Source organism: Myzus persicae, unplaced genomic scaffold (assembly GCF_001856785.1).
Source record: "Myzus persicae strain clone G006 unplaced genomic scaffold, MPER_G0061.0, whole genome shotgun sequence".
In the NCBI taxonomy this organism is placed as follows: domain Eukaryota; kingdom Metazoa; phylum Arthropoda; class Insecta; order Hemiptera; family Aphididae; genus Myzus; species Myzus persicae.
Window position 1 is genome coordinate 38,360 of NW_019104159.1, and position 14,596 is coordinate 52,955.

At 34.1% G+C, this 14,596-nt stretch overlaps 1 protein-coding gene across 1 annotated transcript in view; it reads right to left on the bottom strand.

The window, feature by feature from the left end:
* LOC111039469 overlaps positions 1–1,499 on the bottom strand; it is a 1,863-nt gene extending 364 nt beyond the window's left edge. The window contains exon 1 of the mRNA XM_022323010.1: positions 21–1,499. Within this exon, the coding sequence (XP_022178702.1) occupies positions 21–1,499 (1,479 nt within the window). The remainder of the gene's footprint in view (positions 1–20) is intronic.
* Between the last annotated feature and the right edge of the window lie 13,097 nt (positions 1,500–14,596).

Genomic DNA, 14,596 nt, shown 5'->3' on the forward strand with positions numbered 1-14,596 from the left:
CCCTTGGATATGAAGTTAACCTGCGAGCCACTATCTAGTATGGCATGGCATTTCCTACGCACACCTTGATGGTCCCTTACTATAACTACTGCAGTTGACAAAAATACGTGTCCATGTCCTTGATGAACTAGTAATACCCTTTTTGAGCCAGTTTGGTTTGAAGACGAAGCTACACCTTCTTCAGGCGTGTCCTCGTCACTCACAGATTTCGAAGGTTCCCTTTTTCTTTCGTAATGAAGTAAAGTATTGTGCTTCCCTTTGCAGACAAAGCAATTATATTTTGATCTGCATTTGTCAGCTACATGTGCTGGATGAAGACAGTTGAAACATAGCTTAGTTTCACGTACAAAGTTAATTCGATCTCCGACTGAAAGGTTCTTAAAACTGCTACATGTATACAACCTATGCATGCTTGTGCAGTATGCGCATTTTTCTTTTACTTCGGATGCTGCTAAAAGAGCACCTCTTGAGTGAGCTCCGAACTTCTTACTACTAGCTGATTGGGTGAGTTGAGCTTCCTTCAATTGATTTTGTTTTGGATACCTTGTGCCCGAATTATTTTGAATAACCTTAGATCCCTTTTGATTTAAACCTACTGCCTCTGAACCTTCTAACGCCACACACCGGCTAGCCAGAAACGATTCGAGGTCCGAGTACTTGGGTAAATTAGTGTTTCTCAGATGTAGTTGCCATCCGTGCCCGGTGCTTCTGTCAAGACGTCCTGTAACTATAGTGATTAACCACGCATCCCAGTGTTCGATTGGTTGGTCAAGCGCGCTCAGTGCAGCAACATGAGTGCTTACATGTGAATAAAGTTCTTGCAGCGCTGATGCTGATGGTTCTTCGATCCTTGGACATTCAAGAAGCGATCGTATGTGCGACTGAATTACAAGACTAGGGTTGTCGTATCGTTGCTTGAGCCTTTCAACAACTACTGAATAGTTGCCGTCGTTGATAGGAATAGAACGCACCAAGTCTAATGCTTGCCCTTGTAAACACGAACGCAAATAATAAAACTTCTGAGCATCTGAATATTCATTTCCTTCATGTACTATAGCACGGAAAATATCGAAGAATGAAGACCATTCTTGTATGTTGCCATCGAACGATGGCAGTGGTATTGGTGGCAGCTGATTCCGATGTCCTGAACTGCTGGATATGTGCGAAGCATTGTGAACAGAAGTGTTTGATGCCTTATCTGCCTTGATAATTTCTTGCATCTGTGATCTTATCATAAAATAAAGTTCTTCAAAATTATTCCTCTCCGTTTCAGCTTCTACAGTATCTTCAATAGCAATCAACTCGATCTGGGACTGAATGTCATCAAACTTCCTGTTTATTTGTGGCAGCTCCTCCTGCCTGAACTCGAGTAATGAGACTGCTTGCTCACCGATAACGAAATTTGAAACAAAGGTTTGGGCACGTGTGAGGGCTGCTTTGACAACACCTCGTTTCCTTCTTAGCTCTGCTAACAATTTTAATTCCTCTTCGCTGTACATCGTTTAGTCCTTACAAGAAATATTGGCACAAATCAAGGATCACAAATCAAGGTCGAATTTGTCCGATACAACGAGGCAAAATTGATTATAGACAAAAAGGAATGAAAGTGAAAAGTTGAAATTTCAATTGCAATACAAATTAATTAAATATTATAATTAAATAACAATAACGAAGATGGCAATATTAGCTTAATTTTAAATTCTCAATCGGACTATTATCAACTGACGTAGACAGATATTAATCACAAAATGAAAATGTAAGCAATAATATCAATACGACGGAAGATAATAAGAAATAATTAATTCTAAAATGAATTAATATAACAATATCCGTAATCTAAGAAAATAATATTATAAATCACGTCGAGGTCACCAAATGATTGGGCCGGGAACGTACAAAAATAGTCCGTGGTGCCCGGTCACCAGATACTTCGTACGCTCACTCACACACCGACCGACCTGTGTATGTGTGTATACATGTAATAGCAATTCGATCGAAGTGGACGGGTTCGCCGAGCAAAACTATCGAATGCTAGTGTGTGGTGGGTGTGTAAATGTGTATATATGTGGGTGTGTATACAATAAAACAATAAAAATAAAATGGTAACACGGTTTTTGGTAAAGAGTTGCTGTTGCTGTATAATACACAATAATAATGACACAAATATAAAAAATCACAGCAACACAAATGTATAAAATATAATATAATAAATAAATCAAAGCCCTTATGGCTCGACAGTATAATATTAAAATATAAATTAGCCCTCCTGGCCCAACAAAGGAAAATATGAAATAATATTATATTATATTATGGGCAGCTATTTAAGCTGTACACTTGTATAATGGTATAATGGTAATGATAATAATTTAATTGATTATAATATTAATACACAGCCCTTATGGCACGACAAAATAATAATTATACGGCCCTTCTGGCACGACAAATAATAATATAAAATATAAAAATAATATGCGGCCCTTTTGGCACGATAGTATAATGATAAGATAATATCTGTGGCCCTTATGGCTCACAAGATTTAAATGTATAATAAATAAATAATAACAAGAAAAAACTCACAATTTGTGGACGCAGACTGGCCAGCTGGTCCTATGCTATAAAAATATAAAATAAATACACGACAATAATATAATAAGTTAGGTAACAATAGTATATAAATATCTGCGGCCTTTATGGCTTACAATAATAAATAATAGCAAAAATAATGCCTTTGGCGATTAGCACCAAAAAAAACAATAATAATAAATTAAAAACACCGGCGATTCGCGCACGGCAAAAAGAATATAATATAAAAAACAACACTTTTAATATTTGACTCGACTTTACAATTATTGTAGTATTATTTACACGCACAAGTGAATATTGCTGCGGCAACGTTCGGTACAAGACAAAAAGGCACGGCGGCCGTGTTAAATAATATTTGCGTAGACGGCGGCGGCTAATCTACATATTATATAATAATTCACAAGACAAGATAATTTATACAAAAATAACGAAGATCATAATAATATGTGACTGTGCGTGTGTGTGATTCGGTCGGTGGAGGAGTGGTGGTACGAGGTAATATAATAATAATAATATTTATTCGTTGGCTTGGACATACTATGAAATGTATAATGCGAAATATATTAGAACGTGTTCATACACACCTAATAATAAAATTCCACGTTCATGAACTTAGGGGCACTCATGTAACATAATTCGATTAAACCTATTCAACAATTTTGTTGAACGTTTGTTGGACATTGTTTAACAGTTTTTATAATTTGTCGAATGGTCCTTCAAAATGTATGAGCAATTTTTCAAAAACACCGCTAAGCTTACAACAGCGGCCAACATCAGTGGCGCAACTACGAGGGTGCTGCCAACTCTAATTTAAGAACTCCCAAGTCCAATGTCTTTACAATTTAAAATATATATAGTTTTAAGTTTTAACAATTTTATTTTATTTTATTTTCATTAGTCAAATAACAAAATGTCAATTTGTAATTTTAGTTATGGTTTTAAGAGATGTTTTAGGAATTATAAACATCTTAAGTACAACTCTACAATCAAAGACAGCTACATCAGTTAAGGCCGAAATGATTATTAATAATGTTATTAAGTCATTTAAAAATATGAGAACAGATAAGTCATTCTCAGAATTATGGTTAAGGTTATATATATATAATAAAACACTTAAAAAAACTATTCAAAACTGCTCACAAAGGTTTGTTGGGCGTTGTTGAAACTCAATTTATCTATTTATTTTTAAACAAATTACTTTAACAGTGTTAATGACTGACAGGAAAAAAGACATATTATAAAAACAAGACATTCATTGCTATGTCTCAAGATCATAAGCAGCAAATTGTTAATGAATAGAATATTTATAATTAATTGTAACTTATAAAATCTAAACCTAACAGTCTGATTTAGCTGAGAGGGATGATTAAAAATTAAAAACAATTTATAAAAATGGATTTGCTGTTTTCGAAACTAAAATGGTTTAAAGCTGTTGTGGACATATAGATTATATTTATTGTTAAACACACATTTTTACACAATATATGGAGTTCTTCGACAAATGGAAATTAATAATATTCAGTTTTTATGTATATTATATTAGTTTTACTAAACAAACAACTTAATTGTGATCATTATTTATTTTGTATTTACAGAAGAGTTTAGGAACAGATATGGTATAAAAGAGATTGGAATTAGGTAGTACTTTATTTTATTGTTTAACGTCCACATAACGTTCATTGTTCTTATAATTTTTATATTTTTCTGGAATTTTGTGACTTAAATAATGTTTTCTTTTATGCAAAACTTAATAATGATTACAAATATAGTTCTTTTAATTTGGGTTATGCGAGCGAATGGGGGACTTAAGTTGGATGACGGAGCAAGTACTTCTCAGGATCGACCTGTTACTTTCGAAGACTTAAGAAGTAAGTATTCATTCAATAATAAAGAATCATTATATTTGTAATAAGTATTTGTAAAATATTGTAGAATTATTTTATAACTTCAGCCAACTATAACAATTTTTTTTTAAGTTCCTATGAACGTTGAAAAACAAAAAATATATAATATCAATTATCATATTTTAATTGTATTTACTAATATGAATTATGATATATTAAAATGTTATATATCAAAATATTTCTCGTAAAATCAATTTTTTTAATTTTTAAGAAGTAATAAATTTATCAGCAAACAAATATTCAAAAACTATTTTCAGTTTTTAAGACTTAAGTACCTATATTAATAAAATATTATAGATGTTACATTTCTCACAGTTTGTTTGACATTTTGCAACAATTTTATTTTACTTTCGCCAAGCAGCAAAATAATTAATTTTTTCAACAAATAGGTACTGTAATAGTTTTTCCTTTATTGGTTTAGTATGTAATAATGAATACAGTTGTTAAAAATTTGAATGATGTATACCAAATAATTGGATAAATTGTTCATTTTTTTTTTAAAGTCTATTATTGAGTAAAAATTATTATTAGGTAATGTGTAGTAAATAAACGAGGGAGGCTAATGGAAACGTATTTTTTTCAGAAGCCTGTTCAAGTAATATTTTTTATTACATTTTAGTTATCAAATTGTAACATACAATATTTATAATATTTATAATATGAAGTATTAAAAGAAAAAATGGTAATTATAGTAAATATAATTATTAATTGTAAATTACGGTTGAGAAATTACCAATCTGACCATTTCATGAAAATAATGAATTGCGAATAAATATTTGATTAACATTGATTTCCATACTAAAGTTGACTTTCTAATTGACATATTATATTTTTTTAATAAATCTATGTGGAATGTATCCACAAATATGTACTTACGTAATGTTTACATGAAATAAGTTACCTAATATCAATCAATAGTTAATAATATTTATTTATCCAACATAATAATTAAAATGTAATGAGTGTAATATATTATACTCATTTTATACTTTAAAAACCTCAAGTGAATGTACCACATTGTTAGACCAATACAGAATTTTTGAAACCATCATTGAATACTTAATAAATCAAAAGTAAGCTATCTTCCATTTAAACAAGGTTAAGGGGCCCATATTTGAGTTTATCAATTTTTTGCACACATAGATTAATAATACACCAATTTAAAAATTGAATAGGTCTTTTAGGCAACTATGCTGAATTGCAAAGTAAGTTAATTCAAATTAACAGATAAGTTATTACATATTTTCAAAACTATAAATAATGAGACAAATAAAAGAAAAAATAAAATAAATTCTTCCACGGGAGACTCACAGACACACGCTTACTCATCCATACCTATACTAGACCGGTAATTTATTTTTTAATGTGTATTATTCTTCCCTTTCGTTATTTAAATTCTATAATTCGCACCTGATTCTGTGTAGTAGGCATTATTCTAGAAGGTATTGTTGTGAACCCCTTAATATTATATTTTCATATAATATTATTAAAAGTATGGGAATAGTGTGTTGATCGACGATTCGTCGACAAGAATCCGCTGACTAGGGGATTCGGCGTCCGGCGGGGCCGTAGGCCGACACACACGAAGGAGGTTAGTCAGTACCTAGTATTTACACAGAGGACAGAGCATTAATACTAACGTATGTCTAGTAAGAGCCTTTATTATAACTTGTAAAATTAGTGATAAATTAACCAGTAATAAAATCTATATAATTAATATTTAATCGAGCGTTAGTTTATTTGTGATTGAAACCACGGTTTCATAACATTTTTGGTGGCAGCGGTGGGATACAGTATACACTACCACGTTCGATTAGTAAAATTGTATTAATAATATAGTGTGGTTAAGGCGTTAGCCAGTCTTTCCTAAGTGCAAGATATTCAGAGCCTCAATGAACATTCAGAACATCCAGAGAAAAAAAGAGAAAAAAGAAACAGAACATTTCAAACAAATAGTGGTACGTATCAAGTGCGTAATAATAATATTAATCCGTCCAGTATACGCGAGTATACGTGAGAGACCGAAGACATCGCGTCGTGTTCATTATTTCCAACGTTGTCGTACGCAACACCTCCGCCGCGAGAAAATCGCACGTACGAAGGTTAGATATAGCCGACCGTAACGTCACTGCGCCGCCGTCGTTGTAGCCCATATATAATAAAGAAATGGATAGGACGCGGCTATGCTTATCTCAAGTGATTGCCGTGTTCCCGGTTGGGAGTGAAAGGGGAGGTTAATTATCACAAGTGAGAAAAATTATCAAAGATTTGTTATCATCAATTAGGTGCATCCCGCCAATTACCCATAGATAAGTCTTTATTATCTATGGAAAATTATTATTAATTTATGTAAGAGTTGTATACATTTTTTTTTATTGATATTAAACAAATATGTCTAATTTGAATGTACAACGGTTTTCTGAAGAAACATTAAAAAAAAATAACAGTACCTATTAGTTATTACATATTATTATATGAACTTATTAAAAAAATGACAATAATAAATAACAAGGTCAAGTGTTCGACTGACATCGATTTCAAATTTTTTCTCTTGGAAAACAAAATATTTTCACTGGAATAAAAAAAATCACCACATTTTCCTATCACTTTTGGAACACCGAAAAGAGTCTGATGGCCTATCCATTTCTTTATTATCTATGTTGTAGCCGCCAACAGCTGACACGCGTGTTCTATACTAACGAACAATTAGACGGTACACTATAACGAAAATTTTAATAAATACGCGACGCAACAGAACACAGATCATTAAGAACATCACTGAAGAGAAACTCATTATTATTAGTGGTCCATACGCATAGCTGTTTTGGGGCTAGCGAACATCGATACATCAAGCGCAGACGAAAATTACGATTTCAGAGCATTCCAAATTCAATCAGAGCCGTTACGAACATTCCTGTCAATCCAAATCGGACATCCACCAAGTCCGAGAGGATCATCGCAGACACCATGAGCCGATTCGCGGTATGTGAGTAAAAAAAAAAAACAAATAATATTATATTTGTGTTCTTTTTTTTTATTTTTTATATAAATTATTATTTTACTTTAAGCATTGTAAGCAAATTCTATTTTAAATTTCTTTATAATAATAGTGGTTAAAGTAGCTTTGATAAAGGGTAAGAATATTTATTCGCACATTTTGAGGGAATTGTTAGGTTGTTAATGAACGGGACATCCAATAGGGAACTAGAGTCCACAGTAATAGAGGGTGAAGATCTAGGGGGGAACTAGCCAAACCTCCCTGCCCCAATCCCTGTGGACAAGTTTACTTGTGAGATTTTCAGACACAAACAATCCCAATTCCGAAAGTATTATAGCTGATGTAGAACCTGATGAATTATTCGTGAGGACAGGAGCTAAGAGTTACAGAGACTGCAAACCTCATAAAAAACGTTTCTACCACGTTAGAGGAAGCAGACCAACTCTTTGGAAGGACACAGAACATTTTTGATCAGATCATTTACGAAAACAATATGGATGCAGAGAACCAAGGATTACATGACGTCATTAGGACAACACCTACCAGAAAAGACCGACAGAACAACTACGTTGAACGAAGATTACAACCAAGGCACCAGTCCGAGCATCTCCGTAGAAGACAGTTTGGGATCCGAAGCCATTAGCTTGAAAGTGGCACTAAGGTTACTCCCAAGTTCATTTAATGGAGAAAACCAGGAGGAGATAGAAATCGTCCTGGAAAAGTGCGAGTTTGCACTGACAGGTACCGACAGAAAATTACAAACACGTCTTCTGCAAGGGATCACAATAAGACTCACCGGGAAAGCCCGGCAGGCTTCAACTCAATTCAGGCCCTTCAACTCATAGGCTGCACTAAAGGACACTTTAAAAGCCGCGTTAGAACCGCAACGCACCACTACACATTTATTTTTGGAACTATATTCAATGAAACAAAAAGCAGGGGAAGACGTATTGAGCTATTCTTCCTGAATCGAAAAATTACAAAACCTTATTATTGAACAAGAAACAAGTGGAAAGACTGTAGAAGTAGCCAAAGCTTTGGAAGCAACCTTTAAGGAACAAGCAGTACAGGTGTTCATTGAAGGGCTAGAGCCACAAATCTTGGATGAATCAATTTTATGCAGAAACACGGTAAACCAAGTCCTTCAAAAACAGATCCTAATAGCCGCAGTCAACCCCATTGAAAATTCAGTTCAATTCACAGAAAAACAAATCAAAGGATTAAAATTTGAAAATTTCACGTAAGTGAAAGTACAATTCATTCAGAAGACAACGGAAATATATGGGATCAAAGGAAGATAATTTGCCCTTAGAGATTCACTCAATACAGAGCATTTAAATTCAGAGGAACGAGAGTCACTCATTTCAACATATGAACAGTACTCTGATATTTTTCATTTGGATGGAGATCCATTAACTTATGTAGATGCTGTTTTTCATGAGGTAAATACTCCACCTACTACTCAACCAATAAACAAAAGGCCTTACCGTTTACCTCACCGACACAAAGAAGAGATAAAGAAATAAATGAAGCAGCTTGAAGAGGACAATATAATAGCACCTAGCCGAAGTTCGTGGAATGCACCTTTACTGGTGGTGCCAAAAAAAGCAGAGTGATGGTGTCGTCAAATACCGGGTTTGTTTAGATTTCTAAACTAAATCAAAAATCAGTCGGTGATGCTTATCCTCTGCCAAACTTAACAGACATTTTAGACCAACTCGGTAAGTCTAAGTACTATACCACGTTGGATCTGGCACAAGGGTAACATCAAGTTAGAATGCACCCAGAACACACAGAAAAGACGGCGTTCTCTACAGACAGAGGACACTTCGAATTTCTTCGTGTTCCCTTTGGGCTAAAAGGTGCGCCTGCAACTTTTCAGCGTGTAATGAACACAGTCCTGACCGGATTAACGGGGTTAAAGGCATTCGTTTACTTGGGCGGTATTATTATGTATGCACTCAGTATATCCGATCATTCCGAGAAATTAAAAGCGGCATTATATCGATTAAGAACATTCAATCTGAAGTTATAACTTTCAAAATGTAATTTCATGCACAAAGAAGTTAATTATTTGGTCCATGTTATAACTTATAACCGATCAAGGGGTGAAACCTAACTCACAGAAAATTAAATGCGTATTAGAATTTCCAATCCCGACTAATGGAAAGGAAGTTAAATGTTTCCTGGGTCTATCGGGATACTATGGACGGTTCGCACCGGGATATGGATGAATAACGAAACCATTAACAGCTTTGTTGAAGAAGGATGTCATTTTTAAATGGACAGATCTCTGGCAAGAAGCGTTTAATGAGTGGAAGACAATTTTAACAACAGAACCTTTACTGTAATATACAGAATTTCACTGGGACCTTCAATTTAACCTGCGACGCTAACAATTATACCATTGGCTGCGTTCTTTCGCAGGGCCCAATAGGCACGGACTCTCCGATAACATATGCATCGCGGGCCCTAAACCGTGCAGAGTTAAACTATAATACAACTGAGAAGAAGCTATGTGCGATAGTATGGGGAGTGAAACAATTTCGTCCTTACTTGTTTGGTGAAAAATTTAATATAGTAACAGACCATCGTGCTTTGAATTGGCTGTTCAATATTAAAGACCCTGGATCCAGATTGACTGGTTGGAGGCTAAAGCTGGCCGAATACGAGTTCGAAATTCACTTCAAACCTGGAGCCAGTAACACCAATGCGGACGCATTGAGCAGAATTAATAGAGTGGTGACCAGATCATCCAAATCCTCAAACTATACAGAATCTCCAAATTGTGCAGAACCTTCAACCTCTACCAAACATTCCAGCTCTACAGAACCTTTAGGTGACTATCAGAAATTTTCGAAATAAGAAATTACATCTACCCCAAATGTAATAGAATCAAAAGGAGGCATTTTCGACGAAGATTCGGCGGAAGAGACCAACTTAGTCGTCTTCCAAGATCAGTCCTAGATGTATTATTCCTTCAGCTAAAAGAACGTGTAATATTTTACCTAGTTACAAAGCAATATTTTTGGCAAAAACCCGAACCCGAATATTTATTTCAATGTTTACAGAAACTTAGAGCTCTTTGTGAAGAACTAGAAATTAAAACGCTCACTTGTCCACGTCTAGGCACTGGCCTAGATGGACTTAAGTGGGAAACCGTGAGTTCTATGTTACAATACATCTTTCGGAACTCTCAGGTTACTATACAAGTACTAGTTCCTGAGACGCTCTCGGAAGAAGAGCACTACAAATCATCCGCGAATTCCATGAGAATCCGTTGGTAGGGCATCAGGTAATTACCCGTACACATCAACGGATCTCTCGGATCATAATTGGAAGGGAATGCGGAAAAAGATTAAAAAATACATTCGGGAATGGGCTACCTGCCAGATGAACAAGACATCCAATCGAACTGTCGTAAGCCTATGATGATAACTACTACGGCATCCAGACCTTTCGAAAAGATATACATGGACATTGCTGGACCGCTTACGAAATCATACAATGGAAATGTGTTCATTCTTACACTACAAGATGACCTTACGAAATTTGCGTGGGCTGCCTCCAATGCCAAACCATGAAGCAAACACAGTTGCAAAATATTTTGCGACGCAATTCGTGAGTCTACATGGTCTTCCATAGAGCCTCATGACAGACTGTGGCACAGAGTTTTTAAGTAAAGTATTTAAGGAAGTGTGTCACCTGTTAAAAATTAAGCAAACGTCCACCAGTCCATACCATCCTCAGAGCAATGGCTCTTTAGAACGGAGTCACCGAACATTAGCAGAATACCTACGCAGTTTCGCCAATAAAAATCCACAGAACTGGGACACACACATCCCATTCGCAATGCTCTGCCATAACTCTACGACACACACTTCCACGAAGTACCAACCATACCAATTACTATATGGTCATCCGATAACAGTTCCAAATTCATTTATGAAAAATACAGAGCCTCAATACAATTATGACAATTACTATTTCGAATTAAAAAAGAGTATGCGAGAAGCTCAGGCACAAGCCAACACTCATCTTTATGATTCCAAACAGAAATCAAAAGATCGTTATGGTCAGAAAATTTCACCCCTAACCATAAGTATAAGTGATAAGGTACTCATCCAAGAAAAAGCTAGTAAGGGTAAGTTAGCCCCAAAATGGATAGGACCATATACGGTAATAGAAACTAACAAAGAATCTCCAAATATAACAATATTGAAGAAAAACAGACCTGTCACTCTGCACAGAAATTTGTTGAAACAATTCTACGAAGGAAATTAAACGTTGTTGCTAAACTATTTTCAGGATCATTGCATTTACCACAGTCGGATATGCACAAATACAAAAAAATATTGAATGGGATCATCAAGACAGACCATCAACACCAGAGTACGAGGTAACTCCAATTACAAAACATCAAGAACTTTACTATGAGTCCCATGGCCAAGTTGGTCTATCACATCTCACTTGGGATTTAGTAGTTTACGTCAATTTAAACGAACAATTTGCAGAATACGAATTATTAAAGACTCACTACCAGAAAACGGCACAGTATTGTGCAGATCAATCAGAAAATGATGAATTCTCGAATATATGTAAGCCCTTTTTACAACAGTTCACACGAGCAACACTACCATATCTATATGAAATCGAATTGAACTATCGAAGTTTGATGATAGCTATTGACTATGATCAACAAACAATAAAGAAAAGCCGATGTGGATTGGGACGTGCTGTTAAACAAATAACGAACATAATTTATGGAATGTGTTCAAGAATTAACACTGACTTTATTGTAGATAATATAATAGAGTTAGGTAAAAATAAATTAAAAAACCTAAATCGTATACACGATAGAACGAGCATCTCAGAAGTGGAGATAACAGAAACTAATCGTACATTGAGAAGTTTAAAAATACATCGACAACAAATCGAGGAGAATTTGAAGCACTTACAACAACAAATCGAAAACAACACCCTGAATATTGACAAAATATCGTTCAAAATAAGGTTACTGGAACCTTGTTCCAATTAATATTAAATAAATACGCCTATGACACTCAGAATCTCATGGCGATAGTAAATGCAGCTCTCAATGGGAAAATATATACAAGCGCACTCACATCACAGACACTTATGAGTGAGTTGCGAGAAATAAAGATGAATCTACTAATGGGATGTATTCTTTCATTGGAAATAAACTCAGAATCTTTGACTGAATTCCTCAGAATCTTGGAAATTACAATCTTTACCTAAACTAACTATTTAATTTTTGTAATAGAAATCCCACTACTTTCTAATGAAAAATATACTGTTTACCATCCCATACCATTACCTATTCCGAATTTAGATAGGACTATAGTATTAATAGCCACTGAAGTAGAATATCTAGCACTTAGTGATAACGAAAAATTTTTCACTCTAAGTATAGAACAATGGGAAAAAATGCAAAAGTTTTGGAGTAGACACACTTTGTCAACAAGACTCACTAATTCATCACCGTTAAGGATCTGACTTATGTGAAGTATCTTTACTAATGAACCCCCAACATTTTCCAAAGATTTTCAATTTAAAATTTATAAATTTGAATACGAATATTTTTCACAAGTTGACGAAAAAAATGCCTGGTTATATTATACTCGACATAGTACACTTGGTAAAATCTTATGTTTGAATTCACTTTAGAAATTCCCAATAGAAATCACAAATGTGGGAGAATAACAATTTCTAAAACTTGTAAAATAAACATCGACAACTCCATGTTTACAGCAGATAGTGAATCAAATAGAAATGTTAAATTAGATATTATATCGAAAAATTTTAGAAATATAACTCAATCTGAAATTACAGAAAATCTAGGTGTAGTACCTTAGAACCTCACAACCACAAAGTGCATTAAAACCTTAAATATTCTTGCGAACAAAGCAGTAGAATTAAGCAAACTTACACATGTACTACCAAATTCAATGTTCATTCTTAAAATAGAATTTTAAGTCATATTTATTTATGTATTTTTTTTTGTTTTTGGAATAATAGTAATTGTATTCATTAGTAAAATAAGGAAACATTTTATAAGAATGTACAACCCTGAAATACCAGAGGAACAACCGAATGGTAGTCAGGAACACGCTAGAGTATAATATAATATTTTTTTTTTAATTGAGAAAAATATTTACTACATTTTTCATGGAATTCATGGAATTCAACTCTCTCATTGTCACAAAAATATTTTAATATTGCACTTTAATTATGCTGAACTGATTTCCAATATTCCATGCTTCAGACCATTTTTATTTTTATTTTTTATTTTTTATCAGATGAAACACAGTGATCACAAGACCCCCATGTCTCATTTAGTGTGGAGGGTGTTTTGAACCCCTGAATATTATATTTTCATATAATATTATTAAGAGTATAGGAATAGTGTGTTGGTCGACGACTCGTCGACAAGTATCCGCTGACTAGGGGATTCGGCGTCCGGCGGGGCCGTAGGCCGGCACACCCGAAGTCAGTAGTATTTACACAGAGCATTAATACTAACGTATGTCTAGTAAGAGCCTTTATTATTTCTTGTAAGATTAGTGATAAAATAAACAGTAATAAAATCTATATAATTAATATTTAATCGAGCGTTAATTTATTTGTGATAGAAACCACGGTTTCATAACAGTATAATACTAGTGTTATTCAATTTCAGATGCCCCTGGTGATATTGGCAGAGTACCTCAAGGTGTGAAGATTCATTTTTAATATTACAATTAATATTACATATTGCTACATATTATATTTACATTTAACCTAACCTATCACCGCTGTATACATTCCTCTAGTCAAATACTTAAGGTCTTTGCAACGTGTAATTTTTAAGGAGTTGTGTTTAAGCAATTCTTTCACTTTTTGCTAGTCTTTATTGTGTAATAAAATGATCATTAGTGAGTGTATACTCCTAACGCGTATCATTCAGTCAATACTATATACTACTACTTGTCAGTGTGCACAGTAATTTTTTCACCAAATTAAAATATTCAAACTACATTTATAGACTTGAAATAGGTACATGAGTAAGTTTGACAAAAAAGTAAATACTTCCAAAGGTTCAATTAAAAAA